Below are 26,508 nucleotides of genomic sequence, written 5' to 3' on the forward strand. Positions count from 1 at the left end.
CACCCTTTCACCGCTAATCCCATCATTTCTGTCCACTCCCAGGAGAGGGAGAGGCATGAATGTGAGAGGGCGTGAGTGTGTGAGGAGGGGTGGGGTGAAAAAGGAGGGGTGAAAGGAGGAGAAGATGATGGAGTGAAAAGCGAAAGAAAGTCTTCTGGCCAACTCATAGTGTTTTGTTTACAGGTGAAACATTCAAAAAGGAAGCAATTTTAAACATTTGAATCCCATCTCTCAGATAAAGCCTCTTTCTTGCTGTGCTTGTGTCTCTTTTCTATTCAGAATTTTAGTGATGGAAAGTCTCCAGACATGCAACCAGCAGGGCACCTCCCTTGGGATTGGTAACCATAAGCACACAAACACACATCCTCCTGCATCTTATCTGCAGAAAAATGAGTTCAGTAAACAGACTGCAAACCATTTACCAAGCCAAACAAAAATACTGAAAGAATCATTACGCTCACGCTGCAGTTTGGAGTTCAATTTATCTTCAGTAGTTTGCAGCTAAACAAGCAAAAGCAGCGACTAAACATCCACTGGGTGAATTGTCTGTGCAAATGGCTTGGCTGGGGATCAATGGCAGCTTAATGCACCAGCAGCACACTCATTTTCTTATTCCATTACGAATGGAAGTATGAGAGTGGTGAGTGGACATGAACGTGTGGGTGTGTTTATAAGTGTGCTCTCATTGGTTTCATTTTTATCGTGCTTTAATTTATTCTAATTGACAGCACCAGGTAGAGACTAAGAGGCGTATCACACTGGTGTTTATTTCTGCACAGCACAATAAAGCCTTCAAATCCAGCAGCTGCCACACCGACTGAGTTGCCCTTAATGTGGCAGCTGAGAAATTTTCACTCTCATCTCAACTCTTGACTTAACGCGAATTTGATGTAAACACGCCCAAGCAACGATCGATCATTTTCACAATCGATTGATGCATTTTGCCCATTGAAAAGGTCAAGAAAATGTGAAACCAGGTCATCAGACTGTTTAAAATAGATAAAAGGTAAAGTGTTAAATCTATGATCAAAACAGTTTAAGATGAACTTTCTTTCAGTCAACCACAATTCACACTTTTTTTTTTTTGCAGCTGTTTCCATATTCACTGAGTTATTCAGTTATGAATTTAAACCCACTTACTTTCATACCACTTCCAATAACTCAGCTCCAATTAAACATATTTATGTGGGTAAATGACTGTCATATTTACATATAGAGCAGGTGTAGTAGATGGAAATGTCAACATCACATTCCAGCAGTAACACATTCTATTGCTGCCTCCCGCCAAAAAAAATCTGTTGTAAGCTACTTTTAATGGTAGAAACGTGTCGCAGCTGCCAATAAAACAAGGAACTACTGTATTTCTTGAAAAGACACAACTTTGTTCAAAAGCTCGACCCATCCCCGCTCTAAAATAACATTTTCAGTGTTCTGTCGAATCAGCCAAGCGCCTTTCTCTCTCCTCCACCAACCCTATCTGGTCCTGTGAACGTCCCTGTGTTCTTCCACCTCCTCGTGCCTCTGTCACCTCTTCACCCATCCCCCCCACCTCTTTTCTATCTCCTGAGTGATTTCCCAGTGGGTGTCTGTCCCTCAGCGCCGCAGCACAGCCATGTGAATTACAGGCTAACTGTTTGTTTAATGCAAGTGGCAGACAGCTCCCTGCTTCACTACGTTCTGGTGTCAACTCAGTGACAGTAGTACAAATCTGATGTTGTCTTCAGATCACGTCGGAAGCACATTGTTCACACAGGGCGATTAGAAAGCCAGCAGTGGGCATGGATAAGAATGTTTTCAGGGCGACATGATTGACAACGAAAACGTCACCAAAAAACACTGTGTCAAATTCCCTCTTGTGATCTGAACTGACAAATACAACTTATTTGAAAGCAAACTGCGTAGCTTGAACAACTATAGAATCTAAATTTAAACCGTTTAATTCAAGATCAGCACTTTCGAAACATATGCGAATCAAATCATACTGAATTCTCAGATTTATACAAATACAAAGAACTGAGGTTTGGCATAAAAAAAATTTAAAAAAAAACAACTTCACCCTCCTCTCCTGACCTCTGGGACCTTTGTCCCTCTGTCCATTTAACCACAGAATCAACATAAAGATGTACAACACATACTGGAAGAATGAGCCTGTGCCAACTGCAGAGGCATAAAACAAGAGTGGGTAGCTGGCTAGCTAGCAGTAATTAGCATGCTGACACAAGATTTGCAGCTTGGCTACAATTGTTTAAATAAATTAGACATTGCGTGTGGTAGGGTAGACAGCTCTGAATTTCAAGGGTGCAAAAAATGCCATAACCACCATGAAGTTCGACCAACATAGCCTCAATCCAACCAGAGGCGAAATTTGTGACCCTCCTAGAGCTCCCGTCCCTTGGCCTTTTCATTGTAGGGTTACGCACACATAAACATTCTCCAGGCCTTGTGTTAGGATATCAGTGAGGGGTGATTGGGCCCATCTCAAGGAATAACATTCACGTACGCACCTCCACCCACACACCCAACTTACAGACTATTTTGCATCCTTTATCAACCTCCTGCAGCACTCATGCTCAGATGCACATTCTAACTGCTTTGCAAGCTACCAACAGGACTTGCTTAAGGTGCTTTAGAAATGGACTCCAGCCGCTGCCCATCTCATGCGATTAGCCCTTGACTTGGTCGGGTCATCCTACAGGGCAACTGCGCAGACGAGGGATGATGCCAAAACCTCTGTCTCTCCACCGTATGAGCAACATACCAACACAATCAATGAGACTCAGTCAGACACAGTCTAATGTCCCGCAGGCAAATGTAAGGTGCTCTGTCGAGAAAAGCCACAGGGCTAATTTGTTTTTTCCACACTTAAACTAACCATTTGAGTTCTTGAAAGGAGAACATTACACCGAATAACGCACTGTGTTATTAACACATATAGAAAAATATGTTCCTTGGTATAAACTTAAGTAACGGAAAGGAAGAGCAGTCAAACTTTAATTGTGTCTCCTCTGAAAAAAAACAAACAAAAAAAACAGTCAAAAGAGCATGCATGATGTTAACTCAAGAAAATAAAAGATAATCAAATATTCCAAAAGCAAATCAATAATAATCGAAAACAATGTTAGCAATAATTATGACTTTACATCACATAATCCTGACTTTAGATGCAAAATTATCAGGTTCGTATTATCGAGACAAGTTTTCATATCCGTCGGTGGTCAAAGGATGGCTACAGGTACTTGTAAATAACTGGGAAGTGTAAAGCAGAAAATGTCTGCCTTCCCATTGACTTTGACGCAAATTTGGCATCACAGGAAAAAAAATACATAAAAAATACACTTTGGAAAGGCTTTTCTTCATCTAAAAAAAAAATGTAATGAAAAGGGTGAATTCAAGAGAGCACTGAATTAATGAGCTGCATGATGGAAAAAGTTTTCCAAAAAAAATAGTGTGTACCAATGAGTGATAAAGATATTGCACTGAAGGTTGTTTTTTTTTCTACGCCTCATAGTGACGGATGATAACAAAAACAATCTGGTGACTCCATTTTTACTGGAACTGAACAACATTTCTCAACTGACCACATTGTCCTGACCTCAGGCAGTGCTGCAGGGGTGCCAACTGAAAACAGCCACGACCATATGTGTGCATGTATGTGTGTGTGTGTGTGTGTGGGGGGGGGGGCAGATCTGTGTGTGCAGTGATGCGTTTGCATGCAATGTACAATGTGTGTGCGTACGTGCAGGTACGTGCTGTCTTTTCCTCGTGCGTCGCCATTTGTGTTATGACGCCACCAGCCTCAAGGTCTCTTTTATTAGGAAAGTTCATGTTTGTGGTTTTCTTGCTTGAACCCTGCAGGATGCTTGACTCCAACTAAAGGTCAGCAATTAACACTGAGATTCATTTAGACTCCTCTAATTCTGCATGATTCGGAGTGGGGGGGGGGGACGACGACACTAAAGTCATACAAACACAAAACTCTCATCAACCTGTAAATGATATCAACATAAATCTTTGGAGCCTTTTACTGATCTAATACCCTTTTGCATACTGTAATTGCTTTTTTTCCACATGGCCATTAAAGTATGTAGCCTCAGAGAAACAACGCCACTGGCATTACATTACGCTCCAATAAGAATTAAGAGGCTGGTCATTTCCTCTTCCTGCAAAGAAGATGATATAATCCAATTTCGGTATCTCCATCTCATAGCCCTACACATCTCTCTCTCTCTCTCTCTTTCTCTCTCTCCCCCGCTATCTCCCCGAGTCTCCCCTGAGATCCTGTTCATTCTATGAGAAGGGCTGCTGCACATTGATCCCCACTATCTGTGTTGGGTCAGTGGATACAGCCACACTCAGCACTTTCTGTATGCCTGGAGAGCAGTCGGCCTGTCACACGCTGCATTCCCCTACTATCCTTGCATATTCACCCTCTCCTAGGGGCAGTGACAGGCAATCATTTCTGACCCCTCCTGGGTCGCCGCTACAGTGTTGAATAGATGTCAGATATTTAGATAATATGTGTCGTGCTGCGTGAGACCCTGACATATGTGAGACGTGCAGAGGGGCCGGTTCATTTGGCCCGGTGTCAGATGGTTTTCAGGCACAAGTGCGAGAATCAGAAGGGATAACTTCTCTGGTTTAATATATAAGTCAAGAGCACTCAGAGAGCTCTGCCAAAGAGGCTACGTGGATACAGAATATAATTTCATCAAAATCTGTTCATAAATTTTCCACCCAATAGCCCAAAAATAGCTCTTCCAGACCACTGATCCAGAACACGATCCATACCGTCTCCAGGAGTTTATGCCCTCATTAAAAATACATTCTCTCATCGAATTTTCATGTCGAGCATTATATAGAAAACCGGTCTACTGTTCCAGGACACGAGCCAGAGGATTTCCAGAAGGCAGAATGCCGTTTTCAAGCTTTTCACAGAGTCTCTAGGAATTGGAATGAAATCTCCTCGTGAAATAGGACTGATAGACCCATGACTCCTGCGGGCCATTCAGGATCCAGGATCTACTGTTTGATCCGGACCGCTTCCAAACGTTGCTCACGTGTTCCCGTGATGTTTCAAAATCTGCTCATTAGGTTTTCAGATATCCTGCGGAATCCCGCTGTTGATCATGTGACTTCCTCCCTCAAATGAAAGCAACTAATAAAAACTTCAACAATCGTCACCCTTGAGCTTACTCTCACCACTGAGACCCTCACCTCGCAGCCTCTGACCTAAACCCTTTTTCACAGAACACTGAACTTGCAAAAATGTGTACATACCACATGCTCAGTGGAGGGGGTCCTTCCTCCTGAGACGAGTGCCAGCATGTCCACATATGTAACATGTTGCATGTTCCTCAGAGGACAGCGGGGATGCAGTTTATATCAGCCTGCAGCATCTCCGGAACTCACTGCCAACATGGTCTCAGGAGGTACATGGTATTACATGGATGGACAGTCCGATACTATAAATACCCATCGACGCGCTGTATCCATTGCATTGTACATGGACAAGATCCGCATCTCTGAAAGTAGACTGTGTGTCTTTGTGGTTGTATTGATCAGCCTTTTAAAAATACCTGTGTACTCCTCTGACTGCTGGAATATAGGAAACAAGCTGGCAAGAGGGCACCATTTTCCCTCACATGGACTGATCCCTTATTCTCATAGGTGATATCAAGTTATCAATTTCTACCCCCCCCCCCCAGATGCTTAACAACCGGTCACACTTGACAAACAACTTCAGAGTTTTTACTGGATATCAAACTCAGAGGCGGTGTAGACAATTTGGGGGGGGGGGGGGTAAAAGACCCTCATTCATGTTTACTGCCTGCCTTGTTGTCATCTCAGAAAATAAGGCCATTGTTCTCTTGGTTAACGCAACGGGGAAGGGGGGGGGGGGGCTACCGAGACACACATAACTGAGGTACTGCAGTGTAATGAAACTACATAAATTATTCAACACACATTCCAAATGTATGGGCTGCAGTTAAATTAAAGTAATACGTTAGTTTGAACGTTTGACAACTTGATTTTTTTTTTTTTTTTTAAACAGACAGCTCTATGACTGACATTGTTTAAACCTCGTTTTGGGAGGTGTAATGACATTTTGTTTTTTACTGACTGGGTGTTCCTCCTCCCCCGCCCCCCCCCCCCCCCCCAATCTCTGGCTCTGCTGCTTCTTTTCATCTTTTCTCCTTTTATGAATAAAGCAAAATACTTCTGCGTGTCTGCGACTCGACTAACTCCACCGTCCGTCCGAGCGACGTCAAACTTTGCATGTTGACTTTGTGCCCCACGGAAGTGCCGTGCCAAATTTGAAGTCTGGGGTCTAAGATGAGAGCCATATGACTGAGATGGCAGAAAGAACCCAGAGATCAAAGACAGATGTTGTCGAGAAGGCGTGGCGACATCCCCCACTACAGACCAGCCCCTCAGAAAATGGGTGACACAAGAGCTAAAGGGGTGGGGCCGCTGTAGTCATGACATACTCTTATAAGAGGCTTAAATCTTTTATGACGTCACAACCATGACCCCGCCTGTCATGCAACACACACTCCACTAGCACAGCTCAGTTACAGTGCTTGTGTCTTAGTCCCGTGATGAACAGACCCCACCTCCATAACAGCAAACAGTCTTTGGAATGGATGTGGACCTCATTTGTAAGTCAATGATGGACTTAATCTGCCCTAAAGATACCATTTGGAAGGTGTGGAGAACCCTATGCAGGCATAACATCATACGTTTTGCAGTACCTTCAAATCTGTACAGGGGCCAGATGTGGCCTCTTATACGCTTCCAAACGTGGTCCACATCCAGTCCACCGGGGCTCCCGAGAAGTCACAGAGTCAAACTTCTCCCGCACCATGCCAAATGTAGATAGCGCTAGCAGGCTTTTATAGGATCAAGCGTATGCATGAATGCTAATCCACATTTCACAAGTGCAATCAGCATTTTTTTAAGTACTGCAACCTCAATCTCGTGTGTGTGGCAGAGACCTTTTCCTTTTTGATTTGGGAGCTTCACATTAGTATGTAATATGATTTGAAGCTGAAAACAAAATTACATTCTTTAAAAAAAAAAAATCACTGTTCAAAATAATACAAACTAGTTAATATTATGACTAACTATTCTGCTATGAGAGGATCTTTCCCTGAGTGGCTCCTCTCCAGGGCCTGTCACACATCCTATAAGCTGGTGAACTAGCGTAGCTTAGCCTAGAACGCTCTCACTGCCCAAAGTCTCCCTTCCATCCTCTTCCAGTGCTTCCTTTCCTCTCCGAGGCTTTGATCCTCTAAGCCTGCAGAGCTACAGTATCAGTCCTCGGTTACACTAAAACCCACACTCACACATCTAGAGCTGCGGTGGAGGACCAACTCCAGCTCCAGCACTAAGCCTCCCAGTTGATATAATCCATCCTGCTTCTTTCTACCTGCAAAAGATCTGGTGTTTTTTTTTGTTTTGTTTTTCTTTATTTTTTTAAAGATGCATTGTACTCTGCAACTGATTCAGCCTGCTGCAAACCTCAAACCGACAACCTTCTGACCACACTTCCTCGGCTCTTTGTCTTTTTTATGATGGGACAGCCCCCCCCCCCCCCCCCCCCCCCCCGGTGCCTCACCATCACCAGCCCCACACCACCAGGGATGGACTGGGCCTGCTCAGTCAACCCATAGCTTCACCAACAGGGGATAAAGGGATAAAGAGCCTCTGTTCAGGGACTGATTACTTACATCTGCCAGGCTAAATCCCAGTGCCCACATACACACATGTACAAACACCACACAAGCACACACTTGGCCTGCTACAAGCTGCAGTGAACACACTGATGCATGTATTGTTTTGGTATGTGGCCGAGCTTTTTTTTTTTTTTTTTTTTTTTTGCATGCGAGTGAACTTTTATTCTGGTAAAAGATGTTGCGATAACGAACATTATGAACACACGCATGTGTAAAAACTGCACAGGCATCGCCATGTCACATTATTGCTCTCATCAGCATGTCAGAGGCTCCGAAGGCAATTCAGTCACAGCAATAAGAGGCAAAGGTCTCCACCACCTGCACATCCTCAAGAGTGTTTCAAATACTTCACACAAACAATAACCCATTCTGCTCTTAAGATGTTATTGAAATCATGTTTTTCCTGCTAGAGTCTTTATTATTCTCTGTAAATACACAACAACTATATTCAGGTGCAGTAATTTATTGTCATTTGCAGATCAGAGTGCCGCTGGTGCTCCCTTGTTGACTTTAACCACGCCAGCTGTGCTGGATGATTTCTTGTAAATATACTAGGAGCTGTTGGCAGGGTTCTTATTCTTAGTTATTAAAACTGGGGCTAACAGGAAACCTCTGGGCTGCGTTCTCCAATAACATTTATTTATCACACTAAAGAGTGCATAGATGGAATAAAGAATTCTGCATCCGTGCGTTGTTGCGAGCGATTTAGTATACAGGGCGGGGGATATTTTCATTTTGACATTTCCAAAAACGCGCTTTTAGATGGCTCCCCTGCGATGAAATATTAAATACCGCGGGATTGGCAGTGTGATACAGAGTTCAGCCTTTGACCACAAAGTCATCAAATAACACCGGTCTCATGAGTTCCCATTGATTGCCAGTATTAGAACCCGGGCATCACTATCAGACATTCCCAGTGAGCGGATGTCAGGATGGCCCACTGACCTCCTGCTTCCAGCTCATCTTTCCTCACCCAGGGAATAGACAGAGAAAAAAAATCATAACTCTCATAAGAGCATATTAATCCTGTGGTCTGAGCCCATGCGGCCTTTGAGGGCTTACCTCTGTCAACAGAGATTTGTGTACTCTTTCACACACCTGGGCACGTACAGCATACTGTATACCAGCTCGACAGGACAACTAAAAGGAAATACTGGTACTACGAAGCACACCAGGGATGATTTACAGTAGAAATAAGACTGATTCAACGAATGCAAGAGAAGGGATGTAAGGTTGTGTTCCAGCAGAGTGAGGCAGCAGCTTCATTCCGCTCTTTAAAAAAAAAAAAAAAAGTACTCATATATTTCTCAATAAAGTCCAAGCTAATAAGTGTTGACTGAATATTATGGAGGATGTGTCTACACGTCTTGCAGAGATGTGACAGGGGACTTCAACTGGAGTGGTAGCCATTATAGCTGATACAATCAAATTAAAAGATCTCAATTTGGAGCTGAGAGATTCAGCTCCTATTAAAAAAAAAAAAAAAAAAAAAGAGGAAGGGGAAATCGTGCGTCCAATTACGCCATCTTCAGGCACCGGTGGACACAAGCCCTTAAATAGTTCTAAGGATTCGTGACTGAAAAAATCTTCATGGCACAAAATCAGCTTGATATGAAAGGGGGGGAAATAAAACATAAAAAAGAAGACCGAATTAAGTGTGTAGTGGGGAAGCCAGTGCCTGTCAGCCAGGCTGCGTTTAGAATCATCAACAGAGACGGAAGAAGACGCTGGGAATTAAGCCATGATGTCATTGAGGAGGGAAACCACAGCTTTGCGCAATGAAAACGCGCTCTCGAACAACGAACCTGCGTAGATATCCAAACACCGTCCGTCCGTCCCCCCCCCCCCCCCCCCCATGCAGGAGCGCTGCGGGGCAATGCGCGCGCCACAAACACACGCTTGCGCGCGCATCAAAACGCGCATGCACAGACACACAAGACACAACTATTTAAAAAAACAAAACAACAACACACACACACACACACACACACACACCAACCAACCAAACCAGCAGCTGCTTGGTGGTTAGAATTATTCTGCTTGTTTACCTCGGTGTCATAGATTTTGGTGATAAGTGAGAAGGAGTACTTCCTGGACTCTCGCATGTGCTGTATGGCCAGTTGGACCGCGGGCTCGATGCCCTGGCTGATGCTGCTCATCAGGGCCGATTCGTTCATGGGCATAAGAACCATGATGGGCAAATTCTCCCCGTCCCTGGAGAACCAGCTGTTGTCCTGTCCGTGCTTGGTGCGGTCGTTGCACACCTTGGCCAGCGCCGGGTGAAATAGCAAAACAGAGAGGAGCAGGCATCCCGTCGGGAGGAACATCTCCCAGCCGCTGCAGTCCCTCCGGGCTGGGACCATGCTACCGTGCAAGGTGACCAAACGAGATCCCGCCGTGCTCTCACTGTTTGGGCATCGCAGATTCGGGCTGGTTCGGGATGTTCAGCTGCCCGTCCGTTAGGGAAACGTCAAAACAGAGCCGACAGGAAAGCCGCAGCAGCCCCCGCAGTGGGGGGAAACTGGTTATTTGGATTAATGCTGCAAACTGAGAAAAATGTCGGGCTACTTCTAGAACAGCACCCCTGTGAGAATATTCCAAGATCGGCGTTGCAGAGGATGCTTCTCGATCTCCGTCATCCAAGCGATCCCCAGTCAAAACAGCATCCCCCCCTTCTCTCTCCTCACCTTTAATTCGTACCACTTATAAGAACGTCCTGTAGGATGCCCACCCCCCTCCCCTCCTCAAAACAGATGAATAAGACCACCAAGGGTGAAGACAGGGATCAATCACTCTCGCTGACAGTTGAATTCAGATTCACCTCCCAAGTAAATTCCCAGCCAAGAGACGGCAACTGTGGGCGTCCCTGCCAAGCGCAGTGCTGCTGAATCTGGCGGATGAATGATGACACAAAGGTGGAAGAGGACTAGTAACAAATAGAGTTGAGAAGGTGTCCGCGGAGGTCCGAGGGGGGGAGGTCGAGGGAGTCTGTCTTGACAGCCGGTGGGACTGGGATGCTCATCTCCGATGGTGCGTCAGAGAAGCGCTGGAGGAGCCGCCGCCGCCGCGCCGCCGTCGCTGCTGCTGCTGCTGCTCACCGTGCGCACAAGAGGGAGCAGTGAATGTGGAGGAGGAGAGGAAACGAGGAGGGGAGGGGGAGGAGGAGGAGGAGAGGGATGCAACAGCCTGGTTGAAAGGCTGCATAGGCTTTATGCAGGGCAGACTCATCAGCGGCATGACAGCCCAGAGGGATTTACTGGGCTTTTATTTTACAGGAGGCTGTTTCAGACACCATCACAAACACTGGACAAGCTTGTTAAAATCTCGGGCTGAATTTACCATTTTAATAGGAACACCTTAAGAAAACTGCATAAACCCATCAGGATTATTGACTGCATGCATGAGCGAGGGGCTGCTAGGTATTTTCTTCCACCCCAATTCATATAAATAAGATGGGCAAAACAGTCAGAGCATCTCAAGTTAACCCACCTCATTAGAGCAGCATTACAAATCACAGCCTTCAAGTATCAAGTATTTTTAATGACAATCATAATCCCCTTTTAGCAGGATTTACTGCAGGGCTGATGTATCGTTGAATGTGTTGGGTGTACCTAATAAATGGGCAGCAGGTGTCAAAGTTTATTGCTCTGTTTTGTACGTCATACAACAGCCACATCAAAATGAAAGACACTACTCAATGTCTGGGGCTCGTTTGTTGCTGAAGGCAGCTGTGGGTTTACTCTCCATGTAGCTGAAGTATCCCGGCCCGATAAGACACAATAGCGAGTGTTTGGCCATGTTGACACTGCAAGCCTTAATGTTCAACCCTGATTTACTCATATCTGATCTTTTGTGTTTCACTGTGTGCTTTAAAAAAACAAAAAAAAAAAAAACAACAAATAGATAAAAAAGGGGCCTGTATCTAAATCCATTGTTCACCCAAGAACAATAATGTGACCTCACAGGTGATACAACACCGACTGCTTTGTCGGCTCTTTATTTTGGGAACACTGCAGCTGTTGCCCTCAGTCCATTTGTTTCACTGTGCTCTCTGTTAGGTTACGAGCTGCGAGGATTGACTCCATAGCCCCTAGAACGCCACCTCACCTCACCGTCCGTCTAAACCTCCACAGCCAACATGACGAAAGAACTAAGTGGATCTTTGGAGAGTCTCCAGGCAGCCAGTGTTGATCTGGAGTGATAGGAAAATTTTAAAAAGAAAATTTAAAAAAAAAAATCACATGACTCCAGATGAGGTCACGCTGCAAAAAACAAACAAACAAAACAAACAGAATCTGGATCCAGTTTAGGAACAAATATGTAAGCGGCCTGAATCAGAACAGAAAAGATCAAATTTTGTAATTCGTACAGCTCAGCGTTTGGGGGGGGGGGGGACAAACAGATCTGAGTCATGTAGGAGCAAAATTTGTCGAGATGACACTTTTTCCTGTAGTGTCACAAAGTGAGAATGAAAGCACTTCCCCTTGGATCGATAGAGACTATTTAAAACTAAAGTGAGGTACAAGGCATCCTTGTTTTAGGGGGGAAATACATTTGCCTCCATGTGAAGGAGAACTTAATCCAGCTATTAAACATCGCCTTAATGATCATTGCTGTACTTTACTTGGGAAACTGCTTGAACTCAAGTGAAATCCAGCACCAGGGAACTGTCCATGGTCCTGAGCTCAAGAGCACAGCCTGAGGAACCCGTCTGCTCCTGTTGACATGTGTACATTAGTCCATTACCTGCACTTCCTCAGCCCAGAGTACACACATTTTTATTCATGTCTCTGTGTACTAGGATAAACTTCCCCCACAGCCCCCAAGGTCCATAAAAAAACAGGCAATTATTGCAATAGTTTGCAATACAGTTCTTGTCAAAGAGGCATGGGAAGAGAGGAGAATATGCCGCCAGGCGGGGGGTGACTGTTTCCAAATATAGGAACAATATGAAAGCCTTTCAAGTCATCAGCTGTATTTCAAAACTGAGGTCTGTGTAGTTTGACCTATGTAATCATCATGCACACAATCATAATCAGCGTCAAAGGGTTTGTTGAAAAAGTGCCATAGTGTAAGAAAATATTGGCATGTAATGCGTTTTTTTTTTGTTGGTTTTTTTTGTTCTTTTGCAATTCAGCAAGAAGACAAAGAGGGCGTGAAGGTCACCTCCCCACGACCTGAACGCAGGCGTGAACGCTGCCGGGTTTAACGTGTTTACTCGTCAGAGACCACGTAGAAAACAGCATCCAGCTCACAGAGGAAAGATAGTTTGCCACAAATTACAGCAGGTTGCTCATTTCTATCTGCAGTCCCTGGGCAGGTCGACACCAGAGACAGGACAAACTATGAAATACTAGTTGTGAGACAAACACATTTCAGATCGCATCGTATTTCACACGCACACAGATGCACCTTTTGAGTCACTCTTCATAGAAAAGCTGAACTCGTGAACAGGATTGAGGACATACAGCTTGGTGCTCTTCACTGAGGAAGTAGCGACATTCACGAAGGGCACGATCCAGGTCGTCAACATTTTAAAGATGACGATGTCGTGTATTTTTAGTCATCTTAAAGAGGATGATGTCAGCATATGCAGTGCGGTGAAATATCCCATCTACGAGCATTTTTACAGATGAATTCTCTCTCTAGGCATGGCGCGCTATCAGAGAATGAGCACATAAAACTACCTTTGCATAGCAAATAGTCCTAATCACGCTATGATTTCCTCCTCTCCGCCAGAGCGACCAATTTCCTCCATCTTCATCAGGGGCTTAGAGCATAAAGCCGTCATGGCTGATATGGCAGAGAGGACCCTCTTGGCTTCTTAAAACACAGGTCATTTATCACAAGGCCGAGCAGCTCCATGCATACAACACACAAAAGAGCTGGGTTTAGCCCCAGAGGACTGCTGGAATATCTAGGTTGCCCCCCCCCTTTAACAAGCACATCCTTTATTGGAGAGATTTTCTCAAATCAGCCATCAGGAGCACAATAACAGAAGAGTCTTGTTATGTCCAGGTGATTACAGTCACCATCTACATTTTGACCCATAAAAGTTGTATCTCTCTGGGTCCTGCTACATTTATCAAGTGAATACATGTCTCCTCACCGTAACAGGACAGTTTCCCACAATTGTTGCAAGAAGCAAAACCAAAAACAAATGGCTGTGTTTTATGCACTTGGTTGAATGAAATCACCACACAGCTCTGTTTTCCCTGTCCTCTAACTCATCGTCTGTCTTCCCTATTCAGAACGGTCCCAGTGAAGAAGTAGGTCAAGTGTTCTTCCCATCTGTTTGTTTCGCACAAGACAACATGTCTCTCTGCTGAAAACATTCATCAGATGGCAGCAAACTAGAAATATGAGGTAAAAGCCCCAACAAAGTCAAGTGGAGGGCACAGCAAAAACTTAAATCTTTAAACCTAAAATGTTTTTAGCCCAGTCGAGGGCAGCAGAAATAAGCCGAGGCCATCGCTTTATTTTCGCATTGCAAACTTGTTGTGAAATACTATTACGTCATTTTAACTTGCATTTATGTCCATCTAGACACCCGAGATCGCCACCTACATCTGGGGATCTCTGAGCGTTAGATATTCAAGTTAGCCAACAACAAAAAAGGGAACGAAGGGACCGGTTCTGCAGTAGTGTTGTTTTTTTGCTCATCTTTAGTGTTTGTGTCCGTCTACTTTTAGCAACAAAACCTGGTTTCCAGACAGAGTTTGTAATCAGGCTGAAACTTGCCCCTCAGTGAAGCAAAGGGAAGCTACATGCAAAGTCTGGCAATAATCCTCTGTTTATCAGTTGCCAACAGCCTCCATCCATCTTTGCTTGTCCAAAGTCAAGTCGTGGAGCTAGCAGTTCCGGCAGGGAACCCCAAACTTCCCTTTCCCGGCAAAATCAAGCGGCATTCCCAGGCTGGTGTGGTTATATAGTCCCTCTACCTGGTCTTCTCAGTCTATCTCACGCAGGATGTGCCTATAGCACCTCCCTTGGGAAGCGCCCAGATGGCATCCTAACTAGAACCACCTCTTTGATGCAAAGGAGCAGCAGCTCCAGTCCGCGTTCCTCACAGATGACTGAGCACCTCACCTTCTCCCTAAGGGAGACCCAAGCCCCCTCCTGAGGAAACCCACTTCAGCTGCCTGTATTCACCATCTCGTTCTTTTTGGTTGTGACCCATTTCATAGGAAGGAAGACTGGCCGATTGATGGAGAGCTTTGCCTTCTCCCTACCAGCAATGCCTCTGATATTGAAGTAACAAATTAAATTATAGACAGTATTTTTACACGGTGAAACTACAGCATACAGTTCACCTGTTAAATACATGCTCTGACCTATCGGGTGCCAGCACTACCTTTATACATTTACAGGTGCAACTAAATTGACAGTGTCTACCGCCCCCCCGTGCTGTGTGCAGCTAATAATTGTTTCAGATGCCAAAATTAAAATGTCCATTTCATTTCGGATCATAAATCATTCATTAAGCTTTCAGTCAGAGCCCCTGCTATCGGCCCGTCCTCACTTAACAAGATGTCAAGCCAATATTTCAGCGCTAATTGGAACATACTTGTGTGGTATGAGGGTCCATAGAGAAATAATTATGCTGATGTTAACACTCCGGCAATCAGAGATGAAATCTTATTTTGATGACCACGCTGGGCGATGCTGCAACCTCGAGCTGCTTTCAAGTTGCGTGATGTTTACTACACCAGCGTTTTGTTCAGCGGCTCATGTGAAACAAACTGCAGAATGATTTTTCTTCAAAGAGATTTTCCCGGTGAACAGCTACAGAGGGTACGCACTGATGTCACTTCCCTGCAGGACACGCCCCCTCAGTCAGACCTGTGAAGACTGACTGGCAAAACATGGTGTTACATGGCTGCCGTTCGTGGAAACCCTGTGCAAATCACAAGCTCCCCTGCATAGGTAAGAGTTGGAGCAGACAGCGATCCTAACCACCGACTTCACCCCAGCACCATGTGGCCAGGAGTTCTATAAACCTCACTGCAACACTGGAAACACAGCAAGCTAAACCTGAACGTCCGGTTTGCTGCACTGTGTGTAAATTACCTGCACTACCGCCGCACAGAATTGCGGTATCCTAGCAAAACACTGAAACAGGTGCTGAAAGGCAATGATAGTGTCCAGATTTGGAAATAAACATACAGCCTCAACAGATTTGGAATTCTGCTGCATTTGAATGAAGTTGAAATGACGCAGGAGGCTACAGCACCCGGTCACCGCACGTCTCGGTGATGCAGGCTGCAACAGCTGGGACTGGTCCGCTTCGTAGCGTCACATTCCTTGTGACAAGTTTGTTCATTAATCTTTTATTTATCATTTTGTCATCTAATAGCTCCAACTCCAAAGGATTCCCCCTTCTCATTTATCTGGAAGTGACAATGGGAAGGTGATAGACTGCACCAGAAACAGCTCTCAGCTAACTAGCATCTGTAGTCGCCGAGCTAAAGTTCGGGGAGGCACACAATTCTGGGCATAAATTCAAAACAATAACCACGTATTAAACCTCATTCACAATATAATTATACATTATAAGACTAATCCCATCACAACCTTTCCTCATATGCTAAAAAACAAAACTGAAATTACTTGAATCTAAAGGTTTGAAAGTCTTGACATTTCAGCAATCTGAGGGACAAGAAACTCAACACAGTGGCACAGAAGCTCCGTCGCCAACTGGAATGTTGTGTTGTGATTACAACATGACACACAACAGTGTGAAAGTCTCGTGTGTCAGCGAAGACTTAGGCTCCATGTAGATGCGATACACAACTACACATCAGCCTTAACATTGCCTCTCAATGGCTGCAACTGCATCTGTGACATCACGCCTATATACCTTCTGTTCACTATAGCACAGACTTGCAAATGCAGCCGCCAAAACCACACACACACACACACACACACATACACACACCTGTGAGTGCATACCCTAATTCCAACCCAAAAATAAATCTTAACAGTAAATCATCAAGTTAAATACACATGTTGCATCATTAGCCCTGCAAAGCATGAAAGACTCAAGTTTGAGATTCCACACATGTAGTTAAAGGACACCACACACACACACACACACACACACACACACACACGACATGTCCCAGTTTAATAGAGATTAATGGGATGGCCTGAGGACATCCCTCACCAAAACCCTGACAATACACCACAAGATGCTCCATGAATTTTATATGCCAGGTATTCAGACATTCACGATGCTCTCATATTTCATCCACTCAGACGCTCAGCGATGAAATATCCATGTGCACCTTCTGCAAGTCACACACAGAATGAGCAGATACCTTAACAGCCTGCTGGAGGATTAATCAGCTTCATGTCACTTTCACGGTAATTCAGGGTACAACAGTTTTGTTCCGTATTCAGTCCTCCACTCCGCTGTAAAGTTCAGCAGTCTGTGCGTGTGCGTGTGCGTGTGTGTGTGTGCGCGTGTGTGTTAGTGGATGGAAAGGTTACTCTACTCCATCCATCCCATCATAATTTCACCAGTTAGTGGGACATTATATTGAGTTGTGTTTCCAGCTACAAGTCGCTGTGCGTGTTTTAGTGTCAGCAGCAGCAGCAGAGGGTTCAACTGCGGTCCTCTCCGTGCACGGGCACGTGCAACTGAATTCACCCCACATCAACACCTTGGCTCTGAGGCATCTCACACATGACTGATCTTAAAACTCCAACGGTCGACAACAGGCCATCTTGAAATGGTGCAGAGAAGTAACTCCTCTCTACAGCAGGGAACATTTTATTATGAATCTCTGAGATGCTCCTCTCTTGTTCTCGACACGCTTGCCCTGCCAGTTACAGTGGCAGCTATTTGAATAATTGGTTTCAGAATCTGGAGTCACAGTCCCGCGAATTCTATGCATACCAACAAGTTAGGGAGCGATTCTTCGATGGGGCGTGTTCCACGCATGGCAGTGGAAAATACATGTTTTATGAGCTTGGAAAACATGAAAACACTGCTGACTGTCAACTAGGACTTTTCCCCTTGGGACAAAGAAGATGGATGACTTGGGTTGGCCTTCATAGTTCTGCAACTTCCTAATGGCAATTTTGTATTTTAGATCAAAAAATGTTTGTGCAATTCATTTAATGCTGCACCGACTCAAGTCCTTAAGACATTGGAAAGACACCAGGGTCGTCAGGATATTTTTAACAGTTGTTTTTGCAGAAGCCGTAATTAGCAGACTAGGAAACCCTCTATGTCCTTTTCCATCCAGTAAATTGGGCTAGAAAATCAAACCGTTACTGAAATCCAATCCGTTGGTGCAGTTTTCCAGTTGCAGCAGGTACAAGTTTGTGCCGCAGAGATGTTTTCTGATCATGGTTTTGAATTAAAAATAACAAAATGTGAAAATGATCACCCCCCCCCCCTAATATTTCAAATAATCACTTTCTGATGTTTTTTCAATTGTCCAGCCATTCTAATAAACCCAAAAGAATAGCTTTTAAACATCAGTCCACACAATCAATATATCGTTTTTAACGGCCCCTAATGTTGCAAGAATGACTCACCGAATGTCGATGGCCTTCCGAGGAAACGTGTGCTGTCGTTGAAGGGGCGGAGCCATGGAGTGTGTGATGTCACGTAGCATCACAGTTTGAATCCTCACTGTCATCTGAGTCTGTGGTCCTCCTCTAGACTCCTGACCCTAAAGTCATGCAATCACAAGGTCACCTGACAGAAAAAAAGAGAAAAACAACAACCTTTGAAAACCTAAAGCGGGAGAGAGAAAGGCTCAACACTGCATCTCCCTCAGGTGTCAGCAGACGGCAAGTTTGAAGTTGATCCAATGAAGAGTTGTTGAGATAATTGTGGAAAAGTCGCACAGGCAGAAACTGACCGATAGACAGTGACTTGTGGTACACAGTCTCTCCCAGCGCCAAGCTAACCCCGCATGAGCCTGATGCGGTGGAACATTCAGTCACTTCTGACATGCAAACTGTTACACACGACAGTGAGGCCAGTTTGGATGAATCTCAGCCATAATTAAACGGTAATGTTTGCTCCACTCAGGCATCAACATCTGATACGACCGGGTGAACTGCACAGCTGCAACGTTTCACAGCCAACAGCAGTCGTGTCTAAACTGGAATAAGGTGCATTCCTACCATCAGTAGGTGTCTTGACATTTTCCCTCCTGCGGTACTTCTTCGTGATTCCAGAATGTATGGGGGGGGGGGGGGCAGCTACATTTAGCTTGAAGCTAACAGTCACTGACGGCTAACAACATCGTTCGGTCATCCTCTTTAACCAGGTGTATGCTTAACAAAATTAACTGCAACCCTCACAGGTTGGCAATCATTCCCTCTCATGCCAGCGGTCACTGTTAGCTTCCAAGCTAAATACACATGGCTGGTTCTTCCTGCATTCTGGAGTCACAAAGAAGCAACGTTACAAGGAAAGAACATCTCTGCCACCTGAAAACATGCCTTTGTGAGAACTTGAAAGATAAAGTGCACTTTTTGAATGAAGTACCAGAAGATTTACTCATCTACAAATGGTGTCATATCAGTATCCTGTAAACCAGAGATTGGAGATACACGAATATGAAGTCATTCCCTCCTTGTTACCAGAGTAGACGTTCCTTATTGATTAAGCTTACGGCTGCGACAGGCACGTCTTCAACCATCCTCTAATAGGCCCAGACTGCTGGGGGATCTCCCATCATGCATCTCCCCCTTTATCTGTTCACATTCATACCATTAGTGCACGTTTCCAACTCACCATCTTCTCTTTAGCATAGATTTGTGCTTCTTCCACTCATTATTGTCATCACTGGTAATAGCGCTGACGTATTGGCGCCATCATTATTATAATCATGATGGAGCCTGCTTTATTATTACTGCTTATACACACTGAAAATCGTTTCTGCTCAAGGCTTCTTACGCTTAAATGAGGGTTCGCTAAGTGCTTGCTCACATGGGAAGAGTTGAGACTCTCTAAATTAACAAAGAGTGCAGTCTAGACCTGCTCTGTGTGAGAAACACACTGAGACTGGAAAGAATTTTCAAATTTCCATCAAAGTACAAATACAACACCAATTGAATTCCAACGGATTGCAAAGTTAGTCACAGGTGGACAAACAACAAGACACAGGTGTCTCACAGGCCAAGGATGTTGGAAAATTGAATGTAAACCGGCCACCAAGCCGACAAAAAGAGTGAGACAGGTGTTTCTGTCCTTCTCACCCAGCACAAACGTTCCCTTAATGTTAATGGCTGAAATCTTGCATATTCACTCCAACAAAGGGGCAAGAGTCACCGCAGTCTCAATCAGTCTTGATTACGCAACAAACTGAAAATTTTACATTCAGACTAAAATGGTGTGGAAAGAATCTGGCGATGTCTCCACCACAGCGGTGAAAGTTACCTGCCGGCGTCTAGAGAGCGCGGCTGGTGACGGTCTCTCTCTTTGAGGATAACGTTAGTTCACGCAAAGGTAACTTGTCCACGTCTCATTTACTGACGTTCATCCTGTTCCACATGAAAAGCTTGCTTGTCAAAATCAAGCTGTGAAACAAAAATCAGTTGCACCATCTAATCGTTAATTTCGTCAAACAACATCAGTACTCATCAAGAAATCGTCATCGTCATCTTCCGCTTATTAGCCTATCCCAGCATCTACGGGCGAGAGGCGGGGTTCACCCTGGACAGGTCACCAGTCCATCGCAGGGCCAACACATAGAGACAGACAACCATTCACTCTCACATTCATACGGTCAGTTTAGAGTATCAATCAGCCTCGTCCCCAAATTGATGTCTTTGGACGGTGGGAGGAAGCTGGAGTACCAGAGAGAACCCACGCAGGAACAGGGAGAACATGCAGACTCCACACAGAAAGATCCCGCACCCGAGCCGGGACTCGAACCCAGAACCTTCTTGGTGTGAGGCCACAGTGCTGACCACTGCACCACCGTGCAGCCCTGATCAAGAAATATCACATAATAATCAACTCTAACCCTTTGAATGCCAGTTTTGTGTCATGACACCACCACAGAGAGAGGGACTGATCTTCAGGACAGCAATATAGCTTCTAACCTCAGCAGACTCCCACGCCTATGTGGTTTTAAGCTCAATACCTGCTTTCTTCCGGTGTCCCCTGAGTGGAACTACAAAATAAAATGACACCAGATGGTGAAAAAAACATTCAAAAGTCAAAATCATTTCAAGGGAAGAGCACAGAATGACACCAAGAAATAATATAATGCATGCTTTAATGCTCTGACATCCACGGGATCCAGAGGAGCAGTTTTAATTGCTGAGTTTCTGCATATTTTAGTCGAAGATGGGGTCGAATTTCCTAAAAAGCATAATTTTGCAATTTTTTTTAGAAGCTATGAACAATAACCAGACATGAAATATGTGTAAAATGATTGTTTTAAGACTTAAAGGTGTTCTTTGAGTGATTTAAAAGGTTAACAGTGCTGCAAACTAGCATCCATACAGTACGGTATGACGCTCTGGTGAGGTGATGACAACCTGAGAGGAACCAGGTTCCGCTCTCCCGGTGCAGGTCTGTTACCTGGTCCGGCAGTGTCACAGCACGTACCGGAGGTTGCAAGGTGACGAAAATGTTCAACTGAAACCGTCACTATTTCGCCAGCTGACGCATGGTTCGCTTCATGTTGGTTTAGCTAGCAAACGTTCAGCTGCCTTTGACGTCAGTCCCGCAGCAGCCGTTACCTTGTCCCGGCGGGGCGACGACAAAGCTCCATCTCACACACGCAACAACAAAAGGCTGCGGAAACTCTCTGTCTCTCCAGGAGGGGCAGCAGTTTCATGCTATTTTTGTTCATATTATTTTTTTTAGTGGCTCATTTTTTTTTCCTCTGCCGAGACAAAATAGAAAAAAAATTAAGTCAAAAAGTTTGTTTCGGTGCGTCTGTAGGGGCGTGGCTTCCCTGCTGCCGTCACATACCTGAATCTCATCAGCTCCAATCAAGGCTGCAGGGGAAGGACCCGCGCTGCGTCCGAATTGCCAAGTAGGTCGGATCGTAGGTCGCAGAGTAGGTCGTAGGCCGTCCGAAACCACAACTGGCGCGAGTTGCGACCTACTTCGCCTATGGCCCACAATGCACCGCTGACTTCTTCTTCTTGCCCTAAAAACCTGTGGGCCCGCAAGCCAAGTTTGCGCCACCAACAGTCTCCCACTCTTATGAACACCAACATTTATAGTCGTTGTTGATGACTAAAGGCGTGTTCACACCAAACGCGACGCGGTGTGAACACACCTTTACAGGTGCGTTAATGTGCTTAATAATAGAGAATGAATGAAGAGTGCGCTCAGTGTGGCGTGCAGTGCGACAGTCAGGCCAGCAGGTGGGGCTTTCGCTGGTGCTGTCTACCTATTTGCGGTATCGGTGCTCTGCCAGCAGAGGTCGTGCTTCACCACCAATTTTCTTGGGTGTCCGAATGATGCTGCCGTGTTTCGGTTGTGGAAGTAAGCAGTAGAGGTGGGTCGTAGCAGTAAGACGCAGCCATGGTTATGCTCAGCTGCTCAGTGACGTCACAAGTCACGAATGTTGGCTCCGCCCCTTCATATTTATGCTATACGGTTTGTCTGCTGTTTTTGCCTCACCTGATGTGGCTGTGATGCACTGGATTTGTCAACTTTTAAGCATTTTAATCAAATTAATCTCAACGTTGTTTCCCATCTTTCTTGTCTTTTTTCCTGTGTCTCTTAGAAATACAACACAGTACAGCAGTTGGACACTGGACAGGCCGCGACAGCTGGACGTCGGCAGCAGCAGGACATCCAGGCCCTTCTGCTTCAGAACAGACGGAAGATTTCACTCAGCGTCTCTGATTTGAAGGATGTGCACAAGATAATCTTGAATGGGCACGCTCCATTTGTCCTGGTCAGGAGAGGTTATCACAGCCCTCTCTATTCCATTCTGAAATTAAATCAAGAATATTAGAAGAGACTGTGAGTGAAATAGGCAACTGCCTTCAAAAGAGCTTCGACTGAGCTGTGGGAGGACACTATTTTGATTACTCTCAAGTCCCAGTAATAGAAAGAACCAAGTCTTACATAATCACGCTACATGAATGCTTCTGACGTCATCTAGAACATAGCAGCTTTACAGCACATCTGATCATTTCATGCCTGTAGGATGAATGTAACATGATTAAAACTGACTAGATATGCACAATGCCGAGCAAATATAGATGCTTTTTTCTTTTTGTTTTGTTTGTTTGGTTGTTGTCTTGTTGCGTGGCGTTCATTTGATCTAAACACACATTCATGTGTGATCCACGCAAGAATTTTGAGTCTTGAACGAAACAAGGAAGCTCTCTTCTGTCGAGGAGCAGACTGGTATCCTTCTGATCTCCGTGTTTGAAGCTGTCAACCCTTAAAGCACTTCTGTGTTTGAATCATGTCTCGTTTTGGCTCATCTACGAAGGCAAGTGATAATCACCTTTTTTTCCTTGTATGTACTGAGAGTCAAATACTACAGGAAGGGCTTTACCTGTGGGAACATCAGGTTTATGTCGTGGGTACGACTTACGGAAGGTGAAACATGTTGGGGGGGGGGGGTCTGAATGTTGTACCTGTTTGGTATGAATTTAGGGTCCGATTTTACACGTTGAGTGAAAGACTGAAGGTTTCACTCACTTGGACACCTTCCATTAAACTGCTTGGACTGCAATACAAAGTTATTAAGTATCATTAGAGGTCATCCAGACAGCACTACTAAATTACCAATACCTGCAGTCCCGCTGTCACTGGCTGCTGCTCGCATTTGTGTTTCTTTTGCAGGGGGAACGGACCAATGTGCCCACGCCTTTGTGATTTGTGGTCATGCTTTCTGTAAGCTGTGGTCACAACAGACATGACGTCCCCGCAAGTGAAATTACACTATTTCACTTCGGTGGTCTGTTGTTGCGGGCGGCACGGTGGTGCAGTGGTCAGCGCCGTCTCCTCACAGCAAGAAGGTTCCAGGTTCGAGTCCCGGTTCGGGTACAGGATCTTTCTGTGTGGAGTCTGCATGTTCTCCCTGTTCCTGTGTGGGTTCTCTCTGGTACTCCAGCTTCCTCCCACAGTCCAAAGACATCAAGAGGGGACGAGGCTGATTGATACTCTAAATTGACCGTAGGTGTGACTGTGAGTGTGAATGGTTGTCTGTCTCTATGTGTTGGCCCTGCGATGGACTGGTGACCTGTCCAGGGTGAACCCCGCCTCTCGCCTGAAGGCTGCTGGGATAGGCTCCACCCCCCGTGACCCTTAACAGGATTGGTGGTAGAAAATGGATGGATGGGATGAATGGATGGATGGATTGTTGTTGCTGCACAGAAATCAAGTCTGCAATTTGAGACACCTCCCAAAAAAAGTTATTTCTAAACATTTCCAAATTCAAGATCATACTGGGTTTTATTTGTTGTTGTTTTTTTTACCCTGGACTCCTTTTCAGACATGCACAGAGGTAATGAGACAGCATGAAACAAGACTGTGGAATTGAGTGTAACCTCAGGTTGGAAGGAGTGCAGTCTAAAGTCGGAGGTGATGATATGTCAATGTGTCGTCTCTGTTTTAGTGGTTGGATGTCAGATCGTCAGCTTGATAATTAGGGCCTGGGGTGGCGAGAGAGCAGGGTGAAGTAGAAGAGCTGGAGTCACGCTATTGCACATTAGCCCCAAACTATTAATAAAAACTGTCACTCTAATTAGTGGGTATGAAGAGATACATGCACACAAAAGTGAACACAAGTATAGTGACACACACACACACACACACACACACATACATACACACGCGTGCGCGCGCACCCCAGCTCTCAGGCTCTCACAGTCATCGCATGCACGGACATTCCTCCACACACAAAATCTTGTACACACTGTCAAACTGTTTGAAGTGATAGCACGGACACTTTCAGGAGAGCGAAAGTGAGATTGAGAGAACAAAGAGTTCAAAAAAAGGGGGAGGGGGGGGAGACATGAAATTATGTGCCGAGGTGAAGAATAAGCTGCAGGAGAAGAAAAAAAAAACTGGCATTTCTCTGGGTTAACTTAGTGACAGACTGTGATGCATGCACACGTGTCGCCCTGCAGTGCACATGGGGTGGACAGCAGCTTTCCAAGACCTCCCACCAGCTCACCCTACCAGCATTAATTATACACAAGCAGTCTCCATCCACCAAGAAAGGGAAGTGTGCACTTTTAAGAGGTTAAAAGCCATTGTAAGATTAATGTGTGTGAGACGATTACCCAAAAAAAAGATGACATTCTCGGGATACAAATACCCTCCGTATTTGTTCACTGGCGATTGGTGACTAATGGATGCTGGAGTTGCTCAGCCTCTTTGAACATTTGTATCGATCACTGTGGAATAAGCAGTGTGAACCGGAGAGTGCAGTGTCAGGACCATGAGCACTTGTGCAGAAATGCTTTCGCGTGTGTGATTTCTGTAACATCCGAGACGACAGTCTTGACAGCAGCAGCTTTCTCCAAGAGCTGAACTGAAATCCAGGTGATTGTCAAGGTGCCAGACGTGAAAATAACCACAGAAAATAAATAGGATGGTGATATTTTTCACTTTTCACACTCACCTCAGCCTTGTTCTGTTGCACTTTTTGCCGTCCATATGCATGAGCGTGGTCTGGACGAACCACCTTCTGGAGGAAACTAAATTTGGCTGCTAATATCAGTAATTTTCTCTTTCTCTTTCTGTCACTACCCAAAGTTCATTACTGGCGAATATTCTTGAAGAAAACGTGTGAGACAGCAAGCTTTTGACTTGAAGTAAAGCGAAGACATCAGCGTTGCGTGTTTCATGCCTCAGAGCAGCCATCGACTGGAGGCACTTATCCAACCATTTTCATTAACACAACATCTCTCCAACACCTTGAGGGAATTTCTCCAAATTTGCTACAAACATCCACTGGGACTCAAGGATGACCTGCCAATATTTGGCGGTCAAAGGTCACCGTGACAGGCAGGTATTTCTGAGTCCCAATTATAATACTAACGTTTATGTAATCAAGTATGATCATAAAGCCCCACTGATAGAACCATTTACCTAAGTTAACCCTGGAGAACATTCATAATACCCTGTATATCAGTACACCCAGTTTTATATAGACTGGCCGCCACCGCCGCCGCTGCTGCTGCTGCTGCTGCTGCTTAGGCACATTTTTCTTAACAGTATGGGAACATCCAAAAATATTTTTGCAGTCAAATACCCGAACAAATGAAGTCCATAAAAGATAGATGAGGAAGTCAGTGCTTCATTTATATTTGATAACTGGGCTTAAGATGCATTACCCAAACCAACACAACAAGCCGCATGTAACGGCTCAACAAACAGATACGACGCACATGCGAGACCAACCGGCTAATGCCCAGGGAGCCCACAGACACGGCAGATTCCCCCATTTTTAGAAATGTATTTGAATCGTAAGAATGCACACACAAAACTCAACTTCAAAACTGAATTCCTCAACCATCTGACCAAATTCATCAAAAGCCATCCATCAATGTTTGCGTTATCTTGCGAACAGGCAGACCAACAACACAAATCACATCATTTCCTTGGCTGCAGGTGAACTCTTGTCAAGTTAGCCTGAATTGTTAGCATTTCTGTGCTCAGCTGTAGCCTGTATAAATATACGGTGTAGCTGCTGCTTTCTGGTTCCACAGCAACAGGTTGAAAACTTTGATTGTGGTGTTCTTGCGTAGGCATCATAGCGTCACACGGTTTAAACTTTAGAATGTTCTCCAGCTGTTGTGTTTCCATCAC

The 26,508-nt window shown here is 45.0% G+C and overlaps 1 protein-coding gene across 3 annotated transcripts in view; it reads right to left on the reverse strand.

Moving 5' to 3' along the window:
* The window catches only part of gabbr2 (gamma-aminobutyric acid (GABA) B receptor, 2), a 198,685-nt gene extending 176,868 nt beyond the window's left edge, over positions 1-21,817 (reverse strand). Inside the window, exons 1-2 of one of the 3 annotated variants that reach the window (XM_086193820.1) lie at positions 21,691-21,817; positions 18,285-18,447 (exon numbers count right to left, since the gene is read on the reverse strand). Coding sequence is in view for 1 of the 3 variants with exons in the window: in XM_086193819.1 (XP_086049945.1) it covers positions 9,785-10,099 (315 nt within the window). In the remaining 2 variants the exon portion in view is untranslated. Of the gene's footprint in view, positions 1-9,784; positions 10,430-18,284; positions 18,448-21,321; positions 21,454-21,690 lie in introns of those variants that run through there. The other 2 variants (XM_086193821.1, XM_086193819.1) reach the window with 2 other exon arrangements.
* Positions 21,818-26,508: the final 4,691 nt, after the last annotated feature.

This window comes from Aulostomus chinensis, chromosome 22, assembly GCF_037954235.1.
Source record: "Aulostomus chinensis isolate RoL2024-O1b breed Wild chromosome 22, RoL_Achi_v1.0, whole genome shotgun sequence".
Classification (NCBI taxonomy): domain Eukaryota; kingdom Metazoa; phylum Chordata; class Actinopteri; order Syngnathiformes; family Aulostomidae; genus Aulostomus; species Aulostomus chinensis.